Source organism: Coprinopsis cinerea (genome assembly GCF_000182895.1).
Source record: "Coprinopsis cinerea okayama7#130 chromosome 4 map unlocalized cont3.4, whole genome shotgun sequence".
In the NCBI taxonomy this organism is placed as follows: domain Eukaryota; kingdom Fungi; phylum Basidiomycota; class Agaricomycetes; order Agaricales; family Psathyrellaceae; genus Coprinopsis; species Coprinopsis cinerea.
The window spans coordinates 908,473-931,127 of NW_003307541.1; the positions used below are offsets into that span (position 1 = coordinate 908,473).

Below are 22,655 nucleotides of genomic sequence, written 5' to 3' on the forward strand. Positions count from 1 at the left end.
TGAGGGTCCGTTAGAGTGATCGTCTGAGAACCGTCACGTTCGTTTTGTGACTTGGGTCTCAGCAATCATCTCAAATGGCCTTCCAAGTAGTACTTTATAGGCTACGCCTGACAAAATGTGCACCTGCAAGTACACTCTTACATCTCCAAAAATGAAGGGTACATCTCTTGCTAACCCTAACGATCTCTGCATTGATTTATTTGCGGAAGTCATCCACACTGTTACCGCCGGGTCCCAATCGAGGGCTAACTCTCTTGCAGTTTTCTCTTCCATCGAACAGATGGTTGATCCGCCGTCAAGAAGAGACTCTTCTTTGAGTACGCCGTTGATACTAGGATAAATGACTCTTAGTGAAGACGATTCTTCCGCCCTGACAATTACTGGTTTAGCTTCGTCACCTAACTCAATCAAGTATTGCTCGACCGGGTCAGAAATGGTAATGCTACCCTTAGGCTTACTTCCGTCTCCATTCTCCACAACTTTTACTGCCGGAGCCAGAGTAGATGCTTCCATATACTCATTCTCTTCGGCGTCTAACTCTTCTTCCATTCTATCTACACATTGTAATCCAATATGAGCTCGTTTTGACTCTACTGGATCAGCAACAAAGCGATTGAAGAGGTCCATTTCCTTCGGAATAGGCGTGTCTCGAGCCGGTACTCGTTTTCGAGTTAGCATACGGCGGAGATATTCTCGCGCCTCTGTCGAAACTGCGACTAAGTCCTTTACTGAAACTGGAATGGCGATTGCCCACAACTCTTCAATGATAGCTTTAGCGGCGCCGTCTCGTTCGACCGGTGCTCGCTTATTAAAAGCAGGACCCCGCCGGTCAATTTCTGGCAAGGGTTCCTCCCTAACTTCAACTTCTTTACTTACTGCTTTTTCTTTTCCTCGTTTCTCAATAGGCTTGAATCGGCCTAGTGGTCTCGAAGACAAAGGTGGAACATCCACATAAGGTAGGGTACCCGACGGCGTGACTTTGGCAGTACCCATGTGAGGGTCTGACCAACGCACTTGTTTCTTAGGTGGACCTTCTCGAGTCACCCTTTGAGACGACCGTGGCTCCTCTTCTTCTTGGAGTTCGTCGATCTCCTCTTCACTTTCACTATCACTTTCTTCAACGACTCTTGTTTTTGGTTTTTCTATTTTCTTAAACGTCCCGGCGATCTTCCCTGACTTCTCAGACGCAGCCTTGCTGCTTGCTACCGGCTTAGACGAAGCAGCTGCTGCTGCCTTCCTCGTCGTCACGGAAAACCCTGCTGGTTCTGGAACGCTAAGAATTGTTGGAACTGTTCCCACTGTCTGGCATCGACGCCGGCTGGAGGACTTGTTACAGGTGGCTCTTCAGGTGCTGGCTCGGGTAGACGATTTGGTTGAACCACTCCTTGTACCAACATTTCCTTGATCTGAGTTATTTCATGAGCAAGGCGGCTGTTAGTTGGCCTCCCATATTCGTCCTGCCAATGCAATTCCGGCGGCACAGGCCCTTCCTGCACATACTGAACTTCTTGTACTGCTTGTAACACATTTTTGTGCCCAGACTTCTCCAGCGAGCGTTCTATCTTTTTGAGAGTGCCTTCCCCTTGCCCATCGGCAATAGGAATGACTAATTCGTTGTTAGGGATTACTCGATAGTTCCCTCCTTCGATAGCAATAATTTGACGCCGCATTAGATCATCTCGCGTTTCGCACCTTCTAACACTATGACCTGGTTGCTTGCAGAACCAACACTCTAAGTTATTTACTGACCCCCAGGTACCAGTACTATAACCATACTGTCCCGGCGCACGCGCGAAACTAGGGGTTGCGCTAAATCCACCAGGAGGTCCCGAGTTCGTGGCAAACCTCCTTGCAGGAGGCTTATAAGTATTATCGCCGTCACTGCCGGTTACTGCGGCTCGCGCACTCATCTGCTTAAACTGGTTAAACTGGTCCTGGATTTTTCGATCGAGCTTCTGTTCGATCCTTTGCTCCATTTCCATCATCATCGCAGATTGTCCTTTCTTAATCTCCCCTACTTCCGACTTAATATCTTTCGCGAAACTATCCATCTTTCCTAGGATGGCCCCCAACATATTGTCATCTGCCTCAGACTTCACTTTCGCAGGCTTGGAATCCCCCATTCCACTGCCTAGTGGTGTCCACGGTAAGATACCAGGTGGCAGTGATTGCCCTTTTTGGGAAGCGCTGTGGGTTTGCATTCCCGCCGGTTGTTGGGGTACCACTACTCCTAGTGCCTTAAGGGCGGCGGCTAAATCATTAGCAAAGCCTGAAGGCACATTCTTTCCTTTATTCGCGGACGGTACAAATGGCGGGTCACCGCCTGACACCATCACATTCTCGGGTTGTTCTCTTGAGACTAGTTGTGCGACATAGATTACCCGATTAAGATTATACTTGTAAAGAACAGGCACAACCTTCGTGAGGGTGATGGGGTCGTACATCTCGTCCCCTCCCCCTAACCAATCCGCCTCGTCTTCCTCCTGGGGGTTATCTCCTTCACCCCCGGCGGCGCCTGCAGAAGTTCCAGCGGCCGGCGCCTTTCCCTTATCTCTTTTCTTCATTCTCTCCAACTGCTTACTTTGTTCGTACATAGCCGTCAATTTAATCTGGATGGCATTTCTGAAGGAAGTATCCAGACAGTTGAGGAATTCCCCAACTAGTTGCTGCTCCGTAAGAATCGTAGTATCGTTTCTTGCTTCCCAGTCTCTAATTTTTGACACTTCCTCTTGTACGCCTTTGATCAAATTCATCAGCTTTTGATGCTCTCTAGGAAGTATTCCCCTGTACATCGACATTATCCTCTGTAAGTTCTCGACACTTCCTTCTGTTAGAGAACGAATCTCCGGATAAAAAGACATGATAACCGTCTTAAATTGTTCGTAGGTGCCCGATTTATACGCCGGCAACCTTTTCCACTGCTCTTTAAGGCGGGTCGGATGCACGTACTCTGTCACTAGTCGCTTCTTGTACCTATCCTCCGTTACTCCTAGCTGTTCGAACATCGATTCCAGCCGGTCAAAATATGACCATACACTCTCAGGCAAATCATCTTGTAACACTAAATTAGTGTTCTTCCAAAATGGAGGGACTTTCTTCGATGTGAAGAAATTTGCGAGATCCTCCGTAGGGATCTCTGGGTTTAAGTCTCTAGTTGCGCCTGCAGCCGTCATGATCGTTTTCTCGACTTGAGTTATTACTCCTCCTTCTTCTTGGTTTTGACTAAGAAAATTCTCGACGGATGGTCTTCTACTCGGTTGTTTCCTCGACACACTACTCGTAGTACTGTGTTCTGTTTGTACGCCGTCCGATCTGTCGTCGGGATATGGATCGAATTCCTTTCTCCGGCCTTCGACGGGTAAAGTTAAATCTCGTAGACTAAATTCGGTTCGCGGACTCTCAGAAAGCCTAAATGCAGGTTTATACGGCGGATTAACGATTGGCTCGTCTCCTCGTGGTATTAATTCGTCTGCAGTAAGCTCACTGTAGTCGCCAGGTAATATTTGAAGTTGGTCCTGGTCTGTCCTTCCTTCGTATGGCGACTTTAACTCTCCAGAGGGGCCGTTATCTTCTTCTAGCGAAGAAACTGCGTCCTTTAAGCTCCTTAACCGCCGTGAGTCTACGGTACTAGATGTGTGAAATCCGCCGGGGACAAACCCTAGACTGATTCCGAAAGGATGTTCTTGTAGAAAAGACTGATCGTCTTCGTCTACCTCGATTTCTCCTCCTTCGAGGAGATGTGCTGCGACTGCTTCGTCGTCCTCTTCAGGTGTGGTAACTTGCTTCGTTAAATGTGCTTCTCGAAGACGGCGTCTAAGGGCACGTGAGGAATCAAGTTGCTCTACTACTAAAGGGGCTTGATTGGAACGAGTCTGTCGCTTTTGAACGCCGGCTGACTCTGTAGAATCTTTTTCCGGCGGAGATGTCTTTGCTTTTCCTTTGCCTCGATTAGACTTGGGAATTGCTTCGACTTTTTAAACGGCGGACGTTCGATAGAACTTACGACTTGCTGGTTCTTGCTCCAACAAATCAAAGTTCTTAATCTACTCGTCCTAAATGAACGGCTACTTTTGATTTTCTATAAGTCTCGTGTCGGCGGAAACTTAAACCACTAAACTCTTAGTTGAAGCAACCCCTCGCGGTGGGCTCCAAATGATGTGCCGACCAGCACAGAAAGTGCAAAGAAGGACGGCTAAACACCACCGACGGTTCCAAGACGAGTGAGGACTTGTTGTGAGACAAGTCTAACGAAGTCGAAGACCGACGGCAACGAAACTATCCTGAAGTATTGGTCTCCCTGTACGTGGCACGCAAGTTCGACGGGGTTGCCGGCTAGTGGCTTGGTTTTCTTAGATTTGAGACCCTAAGTAGTCTAAGTAGTTGGTTTTAGTGTATAAACACTGGGTTTTGGTGTTGGGTTTGATTCAAGTATGAAGACGAAGGCAGGCTATAACCCTATAGATTATGCACCACCACTTGCGCTCCGGCGTATGGTCGACGCTCTAGGCACGCAGAAAACACGATCTTTTGATACACAAAGACACACGAGACACTTAGGCGAACACAGGGCCAACGTTTGTTCACGGTGGTACACACACTAAGTCTCCACGGGGACTTTAACTCTGCACGTTCGACTTCAACTAAACTTTCGCTCTAGAGAACCACTGGTATTTGCACGGACACACGCGCCGGCACACTCAAGGTATAATCCGAGTCCAAGGGGTATCTATTGTTTCTTGTGCCCGGCGGGCACTTATATACTGTACAAAATGTTTGGCAACGAGAGGTAAGACAAAGACTATAAAAGACTAGCAAATAGACGTGTATGGAAGCTAGCTAGGACGAAAGACTGAGCGGAGAAATATGGTACAAATCGAGTAGGAACAGAGACAAGAAAGGAAACCGGCGGTTAGCGCCGGGTGGTTGCACATGGGCGTCTAGATGTCGCGCTGTTGAGAACGCGGGTATAAGGCGTACTTATCCCTGATCGGGACCGGTTGCCATCAGTGGTGGGAATCAATCCGCTTCCGTCGGTCGTTTTGCATCCGCGGGAACAAAAGGATATCCCTTTTTGGGTGTCAGCGCCGTATGGCTACTGACCTGCTGACTTCGTTTCTCTGCGCCGACGGATGTCGAGGAGTTCCTTCTAAGGCGGCCGAGGTCATAGGATCAACTCTGCATATGGTTTGCCTGTGCAGTAGGTCTGCCCGGCGGTGCCGTGGCAAGCCGTGTGAAGGTCTCGCTCCGTGACTTTATCTTATCTTTCTCATCTCCATCACTCTTCTCCGATTTCGGTCCTTCAGCTTCAGCGCTCGGACTTTGCGGCCGAACTTAACCGACGGCGCTTGCACGCCCGTCGTCTGACGTCCGAACTTAGTGATTAAGCGCGCCGTGTTATGACGTAGCCCCGCCGTCCCGGTTCCTACTAAGTATGAGTAGATTAGAGTAGATCTTGGCACCCCCGTTTGGTAGTAGCCCTCTCCTTCAATAGAACCTCAGTGCCAGGCTCATATTGTAGTGGTTCGTACTTTAGAGTTATGTTCGAGTATGTACGGTCACCCGCCGGTTCACGGTATGCCCGATACACAGACTCTACTTAGTGTTTCTAGTGCGACACCTTGAGATTCGACTTAGTTGACGACTTCGGGTAAGGTCTCAACTCGTTGACAGAACAGAACAATCCGCCGGTTATGAAGAACACGGTGCCTGGTTGTGACTTGTCGGATGCTCGTCGAGATGATACGCCAGGTGACTCAGAGAATCTTATCTCCCTTGTATTTGCGATTTTTGAAGGGTCTAACGGCCTTCGGGCGTAACACCGCTCGAGTCGCGGTAGCCCTGGAGCGGTGGCTGTTTCGCAGGAGATAGGTGTTTGACGGGTGAAGACGCCTTGGATACCTTCGTGTTGCCGAGTGCGGGGTCCGCTGTCTTCATCTGCTTCAATAAATCCTGGGAATTGTTCTGGGAAACCTTCTGAAGCGCGTCGACGGACGGGTGAGTCGAGCTTGAAGATATTCAGTATAACGGCGTTGGGAAGATGAACGTTGGACCTTACCACGACCATGTACGGGCTAACCCAAGGATATCATCAGACGACAGACCTGTCAATTTTTCGAGGAACTGGGGGAGGAGGTGAATATATATGCAGAACCCAAGTAGACGCACTCACCCCCTGTAAACCACTGGATGTGTCGAGGTGTATGAAGTTCTGGTCTTGATGGATCCCTGCACCGACGCACAAGACGATGGCGGCAGCGTTGGCCCTCTCCGCAGTTCTGATCAGGTTCGAGGACGAGTGTTTGAAGCTTTCAAGTAGATTGCGCCGAGCCACGGCGGTCATCTGGGCCGTGTTTGCCGTCGAAAGAGTGTCGCGTAGGGCTTCGAGTTTTTTGTCGAGATCGCCATTGTCCTTCGCCGTGGAATAAGCGTCCGCAGCTAAGTGGAATGGCCGACGTGAGTAACATGATGAATCAAGACGGAGATGCCAACACCCACCTTCTGAAGGCATCAGACCAACGGCGGTGGAATCTCCTGCAGCCTTCCTTGCGTTCGCGATGATGCCGTTGGCGCGGTTGAATTCGTTCCATTCGTTGCCTTGTCGATGGTGGGCATAAGTCTTGAAGTATTTCGCGACAATCGAATCCCTCACAAGGCTCAGTAGACCATGCCCATGTCCCTTGAGTGGGCTGACGGGCAAATATGCCATCAGTTATAGGTCTAGCTGATGAGCCAACAGGGTCTAGACTCCTTACACCCATGTATCAGCTGAGAGTGGTAAGTGGCCATTAGACCTGTATCAGCTAAAGTAACGTAAATTCCTTGTAACATGCCTCAGCTGAATCAACCAAGGTCCAATTAAATATCTTTGGTAAATTCCCAATACCTTCAGCAAATTTCAGACGCCTATAGCGGATTTTCAATGCATGTAGCTGTCTATCAAATAGTGAACACCCTGAGTGAGTTTCTGATATCTCCAACAAATGCCAGATGTCTTCAGCAAATTCACAACGCCATAAGCAAATCCCTGCCCTCTTTTGCGGGTTTTCGACGCCCTAAGTGAGTTCCTGCTGTCTATTGCGGGTTTTTGTTCCCCTGAACGAATTCCCGACACCAACAAATTCCCAACACCTTCAGCAAATCCCCACCGGTTTTTGCGGATTTCCACAGCTTTAAGCTAATTCCCAACGTCTATTGCGGGTTCTTGTCTCTCTGAGCGAATTCCCAATGCCCCTAACAAATTCCCAATGTATTTAGCAAATACACGCTATCTTTTGCGGGTTTCCAACGTCTTAATCAAGGTCCTGCCGTCTGTTGCGGGTTTCCAATGCCCTGAGCAGATTCCCAACGTCCATTGCGTGTTTTCATCTCCCTGAGCAAATTCCCAACACCCTCAACGAGATCCCGACGTCTTTAGCAAATCCCCGCCGTCTTGTGCGGGTTTTCGACTCTGTGAGTGAATTCCCGACACCTTCAGCAAATTCCCGACGTCTATTGTGGGATTTTGTCTCCATGAGCAAATTCCCGATGCCTTCAGCAAATCCCCACCGCCTTGTGCGGGTTTCTGATGCCCTAAGCAATTTCCAGACGTCTACTTCGGGCTTTTGTCTCCCTGAGTGAATTCCCCAGTGCCTTCAGCAAATCCCCACCGCCTTTTGCGGGTTTTTGATTCCCTAAGCCAATTCCCGACGTCTATTTCGGGTTTTCGACTCCCTGAGGGAATTTCCGACGCCCTTAACAAATTTCCGATGTCTTAATCAAAGTCCCGCCATCTATTGCGGGTTTCCGACGCCCTGAGCAGATTGCCAAAGTCTGTCTTGGTGTTTGCAATGCCCTGCATGAATTCCCGACGTCTGTTGGGAGCTTTTGACTCCCTGAATGAATTCCCAATACCTTCAATGAATTCCCAACATCCTTTGTTGGTTTTGGACGCCTTGATCGAATCCCTGACATCTGTCAACGTCTGTTTCGGGTTTCCGGCTCCCTGAACAAATGCCCAATGTCTTCAATGAATTCCTGACTCCTTGAGCGAGTACCCAACGCCTTCAACGAATTCCCGATGTCTCCGACTCCCTGAATGAGTTCCTTACGTCTTTTGGGGGTTTCCAATGCCTTGAGCAAATCTCTGATTTCTTTTGTGCGTTTCCAACGTTTGGAGTACATTACTAACACCTTGAGCAAGTTCCTGACACCTGGATTCCGGACGTCTTCAGCAAACTCCAATTCCTGTAGTGGTTTTCCAACACCCTGTGGAAGTTCCCAATGCCTTCAATGAATTCCCAGCATCTTTAGCAAATCTGCGACACCTTGAACAAGTTCCCAACATCTGTGTTGGGTTTCACCACCTTGAATAAATTGCTGGTGCATTCAACAAATTCCCAATGCTATCAATTATCCCAACATGGTACATTGTTAATAAGCTCCCAATGATTTTAACTTTGGATCCTTTTAGCAAATTTGAAATGCATGTAGTAAGTTCCTATTGTCTTTTTGCCAATCTATACCACTTTTTAGTATATTCCTAAGACCTAATAAATATGATAGACACTTTTTGTTCACAAGAAGGTACAACTGATACATCCGGACGCATTTCTGCAATTTCCGGCCCATTTTTCCGCAATCTCCAATGCATTTCTGCAATCTCCAACACAATTTTTCCACAATTCCCGACACATTTCTGCAATCCCTGACACATTTTTCCGCAATTCCCGGCACATTTCTCGGATTTCCGCAATCTCCGACGCAATTTTCCCGCAATCTCCGACACATTTTCCCGCAATTTCTGACACATTTTTTCCGCAATTTCCGGCGCATTTTTCGGACATTTTCCCGCAATCTCCAACACAAGTTCCTGCAATTTCCGACGCATTTTTGCGCAATTCCCAATCCACTTCCCCGCAATTCCCAACACAATTTCCCGCAATTTTCAGCACATTTTTCGGACTTCCACAATCTCTGACACATTTCCCCGCAATTTCCGATGCATTTTCCCGCAATTTCCGACACATTTCCCAGCAATTCCCAACACATTTTTGTGCAATTTTTGACAATTTTTTTCTGTAATTCCTGGCACATTTTTGCAATCTCCAACAGATTTTGGCAGTTCCAGAATGTCAATTTGAGTACACCAGCACAGACTAAATCTGATCTGCACCATTTGCTAATATACACCAGCACCTTTAACCAATCCCCTCATTGTCTTTCTCCGGGATTCCCCCAGAAAATCCCGGCCACATAGAAATCCAATCAATCCCCGCAAAAGGAAATTCTATAGCAGTGATGTCACATGAATTTGACTAAAGGTTCCCACAGCCAAATTAAGAAGTGTTTAGGGGCCTTCCAGTGCAAAAGGCTGATACAAAGGAACTGCAGGTTCTTCTCTGTTGGTTGGAATAACTTAGATGGGTCAAGTCACTAAAGGGCTGCTACAAAGGTGATGGTAGTACCACTGCATTGGCTGACCCAAGGCTACTGATGGTTTGATCTGATCTCGGCTCGTCAGCTAGCTACATGTCTGATGCCATATCTGCCCGTCAGCCCGCTCAAGGGACATGGGGTATCCTACTGAGTGGTCTGCCTGGAGACGGAAAGTATGTCATGTGCTCGGAGGACAACTCTCAATGTCAAGGGAGGGCGAACAACGGGAGGTGATGAAGTGTTGGCCCTTGATTATGGATCAGCGCCGCGGGCGCCAAGACGACCTTTGAGCAAGCGCGCAACCTCGTCACGGTACCACGGCCCCTTTTAGCAGGGTCTGTAGATAGCAAAACCCTCTGTAAAACATCACATTTCATTGGCTCTTGGGACATTCCTTGGTATGTACATATAGATGAAGAGCCGGTGTTCAGAATTGGAAGCGGCTCCACGCTAGCAAGGCCGCTCAGATACACGCTACGAAGTCTTCGTGCTCTTTTGAGCGCGGTGAGAGAGTGATTTGGAAAGGTTCAGGGTGCCTATTGAGGGAGGTGGAGTCAGCTTCCAACAGAAACAACTGATACTGTTGATGTCCACATACGAGACTCCGCTATCCTGGGGAACGTATCTGATAGTTGGGTTACCTGCGCCGTCTTTCGGCGAATCGACATTGAAGAAAGCGAGAGTAGAGGAGATCATAAGGAATAGGGCATCCATCGTGAAATTGCGACCCGGGCAAACCCTGAGCATGTCCACAACAGTTAGGAGGGCTGACCTAGGAGGTACAGATTCCCTCACCTTCGGCCATATCCAAACACAGCTTCACTTGGGTCGAGAACAGCGTCATTGAACTTTCCGTCCTTGAGGAATCGTTCCGGCCGGAATACCATTGGATCGTCGTAGACCTTGGGATCATGTAAGATGTACCTGCGGAGAAGGGTTTGAGGTCAAATTTTCGGTTATGATCGTAGGCTTCAAGATTACCATGCGTTTCCCAACACGACTGTCCCTTTCGGAATGAAATAACCGTCGTAAATATCATCGCTCGTCGTCGCGTGCGGAACACCTACAAAACGACCATTAGACCTGGTCCGCAAATAAAAACCATCGAAGTTACCCATTGGATTAGTCTGGTGCATCCTCAAAGCTTCGTTGAGGATAGCTTTGATATATACCAGCCTGTCGCGATCTGAGAAATCCGGCATTCTCCCTGGTCCTACGACTTCGTCTAGCTCTGACTGAGCTTTGCTTTGGACTTCAGGGTACATGGCGATCAGATTGAGGAAGGCCAGTGCTACGCCCAGAGTCTCAAGGGACGATCAGAAAGATCGATGTAACATGAAGCATGGAACTCACTGTATCTGACCCAGCTTTAGTTTCCAATACTGTGTGAGTTCCATAGCCCGCAGAGAGCGCCTTCAACTGAACTGACCAGCATGAGTTACAGAAGCCACATTTCGTGCGACCTCCTCGTCCTCGCCGTTCTCCATCATGTTCGTGACCACACAAGTTGGAGGAGCTTCTCCTGATTCTTTCTGAACACGAAGGGAAGCAACTCAGAGGGTCTTAGTAGGCAAAGGAGGGGATGATATTTCTTACCCTTTTTTGCAGGACGTAATCGAAAGGCCTGTCTCGAGACTTCTGTACCACATTGGCGTAGTACTCCGCGAATCTCTTGAATCCAGCTCCCGGGAACCAGCTCGGAACATACTTGAGGACGGGCAGATTGTCTACCATAAACCGTCCGGGAAGACAGGCTTCACCGAATCCTTCAGCCACTTCGTCGGTGTATCTCACTAACTCTTTCGCCACCGCTGAGCCTGCTTTAATGCCATAAGTCACTTCGACAATCAGCCCGCTAAACAACCTGTCGAATGGAGTCAGTGGCCTGAGGGCGTTGGAACTTGGCAGGGCGCATGCATTGAACTCACTGTTTTGTATGAGCCTTCCAATCTCCCGGTTGGATTAATAGTAGCTTTAAGTATGCTTTCGTGTGTTTAATCATCAGGTGGCGACAGTTCGACAGGGCTTTGCCATCTACTAGGTGCTGATGAAAGACTTTCCTATGTTGTTTCCACCTGCTCCCGTATGGCATCATGGTGATATAATGACCATACTTCATCTTGCCGAAAGCCAAAAAGGTGAGCAAACTGCGAACCAGAAGCAGCTTTTCTCTGGACTGACAAATGGAGCATCGGAAAGGGCGGTCTGTCAGAATATACGCTCGAGCGCTTCTCGAACAAATCATTGATTCTCTTCATGGAAGACAAGACGAGAATCGGCTGGCCCATCGCGTCAAAGTAGACCATGTCACCTGGAAGAACGCCCAATTCAGCCTGCCTCGTCAGCATCTCGTTGAGTGAGATAGATACCCACCATATTTTCCTGCCAGTTGACCGAATCCTATCCATTGCTTTTCTGTCGGAATGGACAGCAGGCTACCGATGATTGGATAGCGTTTTGGGCCAGGCGGTGCAGGTAGTCGTGAACTCGTTTTCTTTCTGAATACGAAGAATAGCACCCAAGCGAATGGGATAGCGTACAAGGCGAATAAACCAGAACCATCAAGCATGGTGGAGGGAGGTTGTGAGGAAGCAGTGCTCACGGCCCTCAACTTTCTATTTGATCCTTGTCACGGTCAAAGGCTCCGCTGGGATGGACTTTGATTAGCTGGGCAGACATTGCCATCTCTGTCGGCAGAGCCTGTGGCGTTGAACAAGTGGACGGTCAGCTCTGAAACATGTTCCCTCCGTGCGGTCTGTGGAAGAGGCCAAGAGCAACTTTAGCATCAGTCGAGACTCAAGCTCGCGGGACTTGGCGCCCGAGATGCCCGGTCAAGGCCCCTATTTTAATTTACAGCTACGTCGCCTCGACGTGCAGTTTCTGAACCCGAGCATTGAGACTTGGATGTGACTGTTTTTTTGCTCTAGATTCACGGTATACAAGGTAGACTTAGGTTGTACACAGATGAGAAGCTGGAATAGTATGGCAGCTCAAAGACTCCGCAATAGGCTCTCATGTTCTTTGGAACGCGGTTTAAAGACGACATCGAAAGGTTCCGGGTGCCTGTCGACGAGGAGTCAGCATGCAATGCGCTCAACAGGAGGACAATATGACTCACGAAACACCCTTATCCTCAGGTTCATATCGAATATCTGGCTTCCCTGTTTCGTCCTTCGTCGGCTCAACATCAAAGAATGTTAGGATGTAAGCTATCATTATGAACAGGGAGTCCCTGCTGAAGTTGCTACCAGGACAGATCCTGTCGAAGGTATCCTACGTTAGAGCGCTGGACGACATTTGGAGGCTCATGGCACTTGCCTACGTCCGTACCCAAACACAATGTCGCTTGGATCCAGGATGCTCCCGTCAATCTTCCCATCCTTGATGAATCGTTCTGGCTTGAAAGTCATCGGGTCTTGGTAAATTTCGGGGTCGTGCATGATATGCCTGGTGACAATGTCGTCAGTCAAATACCAAGTTTCATGCGATAGTTGTGCGTCTCGTACCATGGACTTCCTAGAACGAGAGTTCCTTTGGGAATGAAGTAGCCATCATAGATATCGTCACTTGTAGTCGCATGCGGAATTCCTGAAACGAAAAAATAGAATTAGTTGAATGCCAGAAGGTAGACCATGCTACCTGCCCATTGGGAACGTTTGGTGCACTCTCAGAGACTCCCTGAGAATAGCTTCGATGTAGACAAGGTTATCTCGGTCGCTAAACCCCGGCAGTCTTCCTTGGCCAACAACATCGTCCAACTCTCTTTGAGCTTTGCGTTGGACGTCGGGATGCATGGCGATGAAGTTCAGGAAGGCCAGTGCTGTACCCATAGACTGGAGCATGTCAGCGGCCAGAGCATATCCTTCGAGAGGAAGGCGTAGTCTCACAGTGTCCGTTCCAGCTACAAGACAAAGTGCAGTGTCAATGAGCATCTTTGGGGCATGGGGTTCAGAGCTTCGCGTACCAATATGTGCAATTGTCGCTACGTTTCTCGCCAAATCATCGTGTGTCCCTTCTTCAAGCATATTGCTGACCATACAGGTCGGAAGTGTTCCTTCTTTCTGTAAAGGGTGTAAACGACGGTTTATGAACAGAAGCGTCATGACGACCCACAATCTTTTTGAGGACGTGGTTATAAGGTCTATGCTTAGCGCGCTGCGCGACCTCGCCGTGGTAGGCCGCAAACCTCTTGAATCCGGCGCCTGGGAACCAACTGGGAACGTACTTGAGGAGAGGAATGTTGTCGACAAGGAAGCTTCCAGGAAGGGCTGCTGAGCCGAACCCAACTGAAACTTCGTTTGTGTACTTCACAAACTCTTCGGTGGGGCTTTCGGTCTCAACGCCATAGGTCACCTCGATGATCAGCCCACTGAAAAGCCTGAACAATCACCATTAACCGCATAAAGGAAGCTCATAGATGAAGAGCGTACTGCTTTGTATGGGCTCCCCACTTCTCGGGGCATGTCAATAATCGCTTCAAATACGACTTCGTGTTTTTGACCATCAAGTCATGCCATGTTGAGGAAATATGGGCATCTAGTTGCTGATGAAACGTCTTCCTGTGTTGCTTCCATGTGTTCCCATACGGCATAATGGTGATATAGTGACCGTAGTTCATCCTTCCAGTCAGGTTATTAGCCAACAAGCCCAATCTCAATCTCCATCTAATATGATCCACTCACAGGTGGAACATTGGGAACGGGGGTCTATCAGAATAGATCGTCGAACGCTTATCCATCAATTCGGTGATTCGTTTGCGAGACGATAGAATGAGAAGCGACTGTCCCAGAGCTTCGAGATAAAGTACATCGCCTATAGAAGGAGATCAGTCAACGAGGATGAACGAACGCCTCAAATTAAATGGTCTTTCCATATTTCTTGCTCAATTCGCGGAAACCAAGCCATTGTCGACTCGTCGGGATGTCTAATAGATTGCCGATTAGCGGGTAACCTTTCGGTCCTGGCGGTTTCGGTGGCTGAAGAGCCTCCTTGCGGTTCCTAAACATCAGGCCCAGAGCCACGACGATCGATACTGCGTATAGTACGGTTGGGAGGGGTATCTCGGCTAAGAGAGAAGACATTATCGGGGGAAGATGCGGTCAGGCTGACAGCTGTGGTCTTTATGAAGCATTGTTTAACCTAGATAAAAGAAGCCCTAACGTATGTGATACGGCTAGACCCTGCGGGAAGTGGGAGTGAGCGACGATTCCAAAGACGGTTTAACAATGTTTTAGCAACAGACCTGCCTTGTGCTCATCATGATGGCCATGTTAAAGATAGTCAAAGTAGACAGCACTCACGTACTTGTCCGTTCCGCTCGGGTAATTTGTACCAGCTTCTTTCTGTCGATTGTTTCTCTGTTGCCTGTTTCGACAGCGTATTCGCCGATATACGTAGTTATGTTAGCGCATTGCAAAGGTCACATCCCATGTCAGGTGGGGCTGAACAAGCCTAGGGGCACAAAGGAGACGATTAGCACGGAGGTACCTGAAAACGTAGGTCCCATGAGAACGAACGCGCTGGGCATACTGCTGATGGTGGCATTCGTCGATTGGGAGGAGCTTGAACACCGAGAGGAATAGAAACAGCGTCTGGATTCATCCAGTGGAGGTAATGCCTAAAAGCTGGGCGAGAAGCGACAGTTCGCCCTTTAAACCCAATCGCTGACCACCGTTCCCGGATTTCATCATGGAGGTTCCTGTGCTGGGCGCGGCCATCCACTATGACACGTAGTCGAGGGTTCGGGTGACAAGAACATAGGCGAGAGAATATAGGCTGGATGCTGCCATTTCAGTCAAGCACAAGTATAGATCGTCGGTACAGTTTCTGACTAGACGCGAGTCGATGGTGAGCGCAGACTTCCTCCTGGATTCGCTGACTCGGACCACGTTCGGCCTCCAGTCGTCCTGGAGAAACACACGCTGCAGATCATTCCAGTCAGTGACCTGGGTTCTCAAATAATCGACCGAAGTATTGCGTGAAGCGGGGCTGGAATCGGGATTATGAGGTATTGGTTCATGGTCAGGTCCACATGATGTGTCCGTGGCAGAAAGCTGCCATCATGCCTTGCCAGGCTGCCAGGCTGGCACTGCCACCCTGCCGTGCCAATTTTTTCGTCGGGTAGGTGGCAGCTGGTGGCAGCTTTCGTCAAAACCACCTGCGTAAACCGGCGTAGTTGGAGACGTAGACAGTGATTTCTCATTTTTCTCGGTACCAAATCACTGATTTCTGAGGTTCTCGAGGGTGCCATCTACGATTTCCAGCAACTCGACCCTACTGATAAGGGCTTGGCACCTGATCCGGAGGCTGAGGACATGAACATCATTGGGTCTCATCGGGTTTGGGAACGATAATGGGTGGTCTATTGATTCTATCATGGGGGCAATATAAGCTAGCTATTTTTTGTAGTCTCAAGTGAATACATCGTCGATTTTGTGCTTTTGCTGCCCTGCCAGTCTGCCAGCAGCTGCCATGGCGGAAATGGCAGGCCTGCCGGCATGCCGGCAGCTTTTTTCGCAAAATCGAGCTGCCACCCACACTATCCACATCCGATGCAGCAGCTTGAAATCGGCAAAAATTGACCGTGGGAGATTGCCGTCCTTGATCTCTTGCCGAATCCCGGCAGAATGGGCGCTTAAATGTGGAGAAATAGTACATAGAAGTCGAGGAAAAGCATCGTACTGTATGGGACACTGAAAATGATAATAAATAAGCTACTTGATTACTATCATCTCTGTATCGAGGAATGCAGCGCCCGCGGCTGGAGGGTATCGTTCTCCGACTGGAGGAGACGGTGGGACGATGAAAAAATGTTCGGGTGACTTCATCTTTCCCTTCATCTGCGACCGATTTGCGTTGGCAGAGTAATCTTACGTTGTTTCTGTGAGCAAGGACTGAAGTTATTTCCTTGTCGATGAGCGAATGAGTCATCCAGTATGACCTCTAGAAGGTGGAGACCTTATCAGCATTGAACTTACAGCTGAGCGGCATTCTTTGCACCGTCTCCTTGAGCGACCATTTTGCGAGTGCGGGGAAGCAGGACGGAGAGTGAAATGAGAAGGAAAGGGCCGTAGGAGTGGCACTTCCACACACCATTCATCGAAGTTGAATTGGCGGCGACGAAAAGCTACTTTCCCGAGACTTGGGGGACCGACGGAAGTCCGTACAAACCCAACAGAACTCCGTCAGCCGCAGCCGAAAGCGACTCTGCGGACCTCGAGGACGCTGGTGACAGCTCGTGGTCGCCGCGTTCTATGAAGTACAAACATCGAACGACAGAGAAACTGGGGTGCACAGAAGTGATGCAGTACGCATAGATTTTGCGTTTTCAATCCCCGTTGATGAAGAAGCCATTGAAGCATAGTGCCACAGGAGGTACCGCAGAGATAAGGGGAGCGTTAAGTGCCCGGATAATGGGGGAAGATGCTGCAAAGAAGTGACAAAACATATGTCTTCCGAGTTAAGAGGCCAGCTACCAGCATGTTCCCAATGTAGGTCGGCACGAGCTGCACAGCAGACATTCGCAACCCCGCGATGACTGCTGGCCCCGCAGAATGAGAATTCGAACCCAAAGTAGGACTGCCGGAGTTTAAACAGGAGAAGCACCCTTCAGGGCACCGATCCAAGATACAGTCGTCGCAGATCCAGTCCAGGTGTGCTGAATCGAGCCCAAGTAGCCTAATTGAGCGGATTCCTGAGCACATGTGTTGCCCTCGTGCCCTCCGCAGCTCCACTCATGTTGGCGGCAAGTTCTCGCGGACATCGTCCTGGAATTCGCTCCCCGTTTCCATTTCACCTCAGCGGCATCTTTCCCGAGTTATGTGCGTCGAGAACCTTAGGTGTGAAGAGGGTCTACCAGTGGGCGGCGCCAGATCCATTGCGCCCGAGCGAATTAGACGTGCACTGTTACGAGTTACCCCCGCTTCGTTGTCGGGGAAAGTAGGAATAGACGTCTAGACATCATTTAATCTCCGCATCTTGAACCTAGGGGTCTTGGAAAGCTAATCAACCCCACAGGTCAGCAAACCAGAGAAACGATTTCACCTTTACTGTAACCTTGCCCAGGTTTCCGTCTGCAACCCGTCATATTCTCAGTTGTCAGGCAAAGACTTGCATTGAGTATCTGTCCTTCCTCGTAATGCACTGAGGAGCTGGAAGGTGACAGGCAGCTGAGGAACAAGGAAAGACGAGAGAAACGGAAAGGAGGGGGACGGCGCTTTTTTTACATCGGTCGGGGTTTGAATAAAGGGTCCCACAGTGTCCATGCCGGCAGATTGCCGTGAGCAAACGCAGTCTTGAAAGTGATTGAAAACTTGATGCACGTCATTAGTATCTCCAGGCAGGAGGCCTGGAAGCTATGTGGCAGCTTGTTCAAGTCAAACGACGTTCTATACCTGCGTGGGTTGACAGCATGCATGGGGAGTCTCCGTTTTAAATTCAGGCGCCGAGCTACCCTCCAATCTGTGCCAAAGCAAACCCATGAGACCTGTGCATCGTATGAAGGTAGAATAGGGATGTGCGACACTAAATGAGCCAGGAAGTGCCTTCCAGCTCTTGCTTAGAGCGTAGAGGAATTTCCGAGCGCCTGATTGGTGGCTGAGGTGTGAAAGAAACTTGTTCGACTCACTGGACACAGTTTTGGCGCACCCGCGAAACCTGCGTGAGGTAGAGGTGCTGGGGCGGATGCGGTGCATCCTGAACGTCACCGTTAGCCGCACAAATAATTCTCAGAAGGGTTCAGTGCTTTGGGGCGGTAGCCAAATAACGTTTCAGGGCCTCATTTCTGATGGGCGGCGTCATCGACGGAGCAGAACGGTCAGAGAACGTGATATACGCCTAAAACGTGCTACATATGCGCTTATATTGGCTTGAGCGGATATGGACATTTAGCACAACGTAGTGCAACTTGAAGGTCTCGAGATGTCATCTCCTACGCCTCATGGTGCGTTGCATCGCCTGACGTTCCGTTGCCTTCAAACAACTGTCCTAGGTCATGCAGACAGCTCTCACAACGCTACTGCACGCGTCAGTACTGCAACTACGAGATGGAGGCAAGCAGACAAGGTGCATGGTGATAACCACGTATGAACCCAGAGTACTCCCTATCAAGTGCAAGAAGCAACGCTGTTTCGGAGACATCCTGTCAAATTTACTAGCAGGAGCCGAGCTTGGATGGAGGCCGGCAGAAACGGGTCCGTCCAACTTCAAAGTACGTGTAGCTATTCTCTCACCGCACGCACATTACGGCCACGATCCACCTTGGTGTCAAAAAAGCTCGAAGGCAGACATATATTGTCCCGAAAAAGTCGCAACCGCTGCAACGCGGTCAATTTGTGGAGCATAGCCGTATGTTGAGAATGCTGCATGACGGAGATGAATTGTTCTACAGATGGTTTCGGAGATGGTGCGAGGTGAAACCTGCAAGCAGCAGCATCAAGTTGTATTCGTACAGCTCGGTCAGAGCGGAGTTGAAGATATTACGCCGCGAAGTTCCGGGATATGGACTTGCTAAGTGCCATGAGTTGAATGACGATACTTAGCAGTGCATGACAGTGAACCGTTCGGGTTCAGATTATGCAGGATGTGGGCTGAGCGCTAAAGTCGAACAAATCTACTAAGCGCCACCTTATTACTTATCCCCAGCAAAGCATTACGTGATAATACAATTAGGCGCAATGACGCCTTCCTTCGAAAGGGGCCTCCGTGACGTTTGTCGCTACCCTGAGCCCAACATAATACGTAGCTCAACTATTCGGTTGCCAATTCGGGCACCCTGAGTCTCCCTGAGTACGCTAGTAGACGAACTCAGCATGGACCACCCAAGGGATCTCCTTTGGCTTTTGAAACTTCACAAGTCACTGATGACGTCGTTCAAGAGTCATTCAAGGTTCCTGGCAAGAAAGAAACATTGGCATATCCCCATCCCTATATTCAATTCCCCATGGGTCTCACTGACCAATTCCGGCTGTCTCGGTGTCAGAGAATAGTCTACCTGACCTTCGTTGTTGGAGATGATCAAGGCTTCAGGGCTGAAGAACTAGATAAATCTGGATTCTCAATTGTATTCCTTTCACAATTAAGACTGAAACGCGTGTTCAAGTTCACACCGAGCCCTAAAACTGGGGCCCCATGTCCCGTTTTGGGAGATCACCAAGATACCGATCTTGGTAACAACTGGTCCATATTTGGCTTTGCCTCGTGCCCTCCACGATCGGAACGTTCGCCAACGGTGCCATTGACATTCCCACTGACGATCCTCGTTGCACTTTGTCTCCCCTCCTGTACGTGGATTGTCTGAACACACACATAATCCCATCGTACCCGTTATCAACTCGGGACGGAACCCAGAATACACTGAATCCTGATCAAGGCACAAATGTTCAGGGCCATCATAAGTAGTACTAGATCTTCTCGAGTTCCGCAGCGTTTCTAATTCGAGTGCTAAGCTTTTTGTGCCAAGAAAGGCACCCCCAGGGTTGCCGCCACAAAGTCATATTCCATTGCACTACGAGATCTCCGCGAGTCCGCGCTCCAAATCACCTGCTGTAATGCTCGTGTATCGAGAAAAGAAGTTAACCGCATGTTTTCTCACCGCCCTCGATCCTCGCGGTCTATATATGAAAACGGCCTGGTGGAGGTATATTTAAAGCTCAACTGTTTCGAAGTAGGTTTCGCAGTATGTTATGCTTCTCTATCACCTCCTCGTATCTGCGTTTTGCTTTTCTGTGGCCTTGGTGTCCGCGTGGAAGCTGCGGTCCAAGAGGAAGCGCAGCCCGCCAGGGCCTCCGGGGTATCCTTTGGTGGGGAGCCTCTTCAGTATTCCGAAAGAGAAGTCGTGGTCGATTCACGACACCTGGTTGAAAGAATATGGTGCGTTTGGGTCGTCGTCGCGTTACAAGAGCCGCATTCACGCTAACTTGTGGAATGACATTCGACAGGCGACCTAGTCTATTACGAAGTGTTGGGTCAACCTGTCCTCTTGGTTGGTTCCGCAAAGCGAGTCAAGGATCTTTTCGACAAGAAGAACGCTATTTATTCGTCCCGTCCAAGGATGCCTATGGTCAATGAACTGTAAGTGCCATCCGTAGCCTTCCTCCATCGACTCAAGCCAATCCCACCTCCTCACACGACAGTATGAAATTCGACAACACCTTCGGCACGTTGAAGTACGGCCCTCGATGGCGCCAACTACGACGAGCCTTCACCGAAGTCTTCCACCCCAACGTCCTGCCCACCTACCACTCCACAATCACCTCCCAGATGAGCGGGATGCTAACACGAATGGCCTCGACACCGGATCAGTGGGAGGATCACCTCACCCAGTACGTCGATCCCAGCGAACCCGATCGTGGACATCAGGAAAGCTAACTTTGTCCTGTAGCTTCTTCGCTGGCTCGATCATAGAAATGACCTATGGTATCGAGATCGAGAGCGTCAACGACCCACTCGTCAAGAATGTACAATGGGTTGTCGGTGGGGTCACCATGGCCGCCGTCACAGTCAAATACTTTGTCGACATCTTCCCCATCCTCAAATACGTGCCGAGCTGGATGCCTGGCACCGGGTTCAAACAGTTCGCCAAGAAGTTCATTCAGATGAACGACTTGATCAAGGACGAGCCCTTTGAACGAGTTCTGAAAGCAATGGTAAGTGACGCCTGCTCTGCGAAAAACCGTCACACTCACCAGCTTCCAAAGAATGGGGAGGGTCCACCGGTGAAGCCCTGTATTGTCTCTCGTCTCATCGAGAACCTACCCGACGAAGATGATGAGGACAGGGAGGATGAAGAGGAAGTGGCGAGGCTGATAGCTGTCCAGGCATGTCTCGGTAAGTCTCCCAATGCATCCGCGCCTTCTATGGCATCTTCTGACCTAGCCTCCTCCAGCCGGTTTCGAGACTGTAAGAACATCTTCCCTTCGCGACAGCATTCGTTTGCTCACCAGCCTCCAACAGGTCATCAGCGCAGCCAGAGCCTTTGTCTTGGCCATGATTCTCCATCCCGAAATCCAGAAGAAAGCACAGGAAGAGATCGAACGCGTGGTTGAAGAGGGTCGAATGCCTGACTTCAGAGACAGAAGTAAACTGGTATACGTTAACGCCGTGATCGCAGAAGTAATGAGGTGGCATACCATTGCACCATTCGGTTTGTCACGTCTTCCACTTCATGACGCACCCAAACTGACAGAACCCTGACCGACAGCCCTTCCACACGCGACTTCAGAAGACGACATTTACGAGGACTACTTCATCCCCAAGGGTACCGTGGTGATAGGCAATACATGGTGAGTTCGAATTACAGCCCTGGTTTCCGGCGGCGGTCTGAACCTTGCTCTCACACAGGTCGATCATGCACGATCCCGAAGAGTTCCCTGAACCCATGGCCTTCAAACCCGAACGCTGGATCGAGGACGGCAAGGTCAGTCGGGAGTGGCTCGATTCGCCCATCTTCGGCTATGGAAGGAGGTAAGCTTTCAAAACCCCACAACACCCGTCATCACACTCACTTTCCACGACCAGAATATGCCCGGGTCGTCACACAAGTATGGACATGCTTTACATGTTCGTCACAGCCATGCTCGCTGGATTCGAGATGGAAGCACCCAAGGATAGCAATGGTGTTCCCATCCAGATAATACCCGAGTTCACAGACATGATTCTTTCGTGAGTGGCTTCGATAGAGGCGCGGCACATCAACGTGACTCACCTGTTCGGACCCTAGCCAACCTGAACCATTCGACTGCGTCATCAAGCCTCGAGGACTCAAAGCGGAATTCCAATTCGCGGCGTGAAGGACCTGTTACTCGGAAGAAATTACGACAAACTCGGTGTATTTATTCAGTAACTTTAATGGACTGGCTTTGCTGCAGGTCATAACTTAAGTACTTTATGCCTGCAGCAGTCGCTCCAGTTCCAGTCAACCGGATATGCCACTTGACGCAACACATTGTATAACAACAAGAATCATCTGTATTTGTATGCGTTAGTAGGATGTAGAATATTATATGTACAAGTACGACATACCTCTCATGCATTGGTCGAGATCTGGCCAAATTATGGAATATGGTTATGCTATGGAGCCGCTCTGCATTCGTTGGAGTTCTGGCGAAAAGACCGGGCGTGGGGTCGGGTTGCAGTTCCGGGAGACTCAACGGTATGTGTGATTATATCCGGTAGTAGTAAGTACTTTGAAGGGTTCCCGAAGAATAAAGTCTATCAAGGTCTGTGTGGTAGTTAGCTTTGTG

At 49.5% G+C, this 22,655-nt stretch overlaps 6 protein-coding genes across 6 annotated transcripts; 1 reads left to right on the forward strand and 5 right to left on the reverse strand.

The window, feature by feature from the left end:
* Positions 1–1,244: 1,244 nt before the first annotated feature.
* Positions 1,245–3,173, reverse strand: CC1G_12493 (hypothetical protein; the record flags this gene model as incomplete). The annotated part of the gene is made up of 1 exon (XM_001838494.2): positions 1,245–3,173. The coding sequence occupies one exon, from the start codon at positions 3,171–3,173 to the stop codon at positions 1,245–1,247; it is 1,929 nt and encodes a 642-aa protein (XP_001838546.2).
* Positions 3,174–5,796: 2,623 nt separating this feature from the next.
* Positions 5,797–6,706, reverse strand: CC1G_12494 (hypothetical protein; the record flags this gene model as incomplete). The annotated part of the gene is made up of 4 exons (XM_001838495.1): positions 5,797–6,004; positions 6,056–6,120; positions 6,170–6,435; positions 6,496–6,706. 4 exons carry the CDS (start codon positions 6,704–6,706, stop codon positions 5,797–5,799), a joined length of 750 nt encoding a protein of 249 aa, XP_001838547.1.
* Positions 6,707–9,877: 3,171 nt separating this feature from the next.
* On the reverse strand, positions 9,878–11,983 carry CC1G_12495 (cytochrome P450; the record flags this gene model as incomplete). The annotated part of the gene is made up of 10 exons (XM_001838496.2): positions 9,878–9,950; positions 10,013–10,153; positions 10,210–10,338; positions 10,396–10,477; positions 10,529–10,718; positions 10,768–10,781; positions 10,844–10,946; positions 11,011–11,278; positions 11,596–11,725; positions 11,788–11,983. The coding sequence occupies 10 exons, from the start codon at positions 11,981–11,983 to the stop codon at positions 9,878–9,880; spliced, it is 1,326 nt and encodes a 441-aa protein (XP_001838548.2).
* A 421-nt stretch (positions 11,984–12,404) lies between these two features.
* CC1G_14347 (O-methylsterigmatocystin oxidoreductase) lies at positions 12,405–14,495 on the reverse strand (the record flags this gene model as incomplete). The annotated part of the gene is made up of 10 exons (XM_002911302.1): positions 12,405–12,477; positions 12,533–12,673; positions 12,745–12,861; positions 12,982–13,002; positions 13,054–13,315; positions 13,379–13,475; positions 13,528–13,783; positions 13,845–14,033; positions 14,097–14,226; positions 14,366–14,495. The coding sequence occupies 10 exons, from the start codon at positions 14,493–14,495 to the stop codon at positions 12,405–12,407; spliced, it is 1,416 nt and encodes a 471-aa protein (XP_002911348.1).
* A 2,507-nt stretch (positions 14,496–17,002) lies between these two features.
* On the reverse strand, positions 17,003–17,176 carry CC1G_14348 (hypothetical protein; the record flags this gene model as incomplete). The annotated part of the gene is made up of 1 exon (XM_002911303.1): positions 17,003–17,176. One exon carries the CDS (start codon positions 17,174–17,176, stop codon positions 17,003–17,005), a length of 174 nt encoding a protein of 57 aa, XP_002911349.1.
* A 2,920-nt stretch (positions 17,177–20,096) lies between these two features.
* CC1G_12498 (cytochrome P450) lies at positions 20,097–22,202 on the forward strand (the record flags this gene model as incomplete). The annotated part of the gene is made up of 11 exons (XM_001838499.1): positions 20,097–20,283; positions 20,352–20,484; positions 20,547–20,735; positions 20,795–21,059; positions 21,111–21,240; positions 21,299–21,312; positions 21,367–21,556; positions 21,614–21,695; positions 21,754–21,876; positions 21,931–22,074; positions 22,133–22,202. 11 exons carry the CDS (start codon positions 20,097–20,099, stop codon positions 22,200–22,202), a joined length of 1,527 nt encoding a protein of 508 aa, XP_001838551.1.
* Positions 22,203–22,655: the final 453 nt, after the last annotated feature.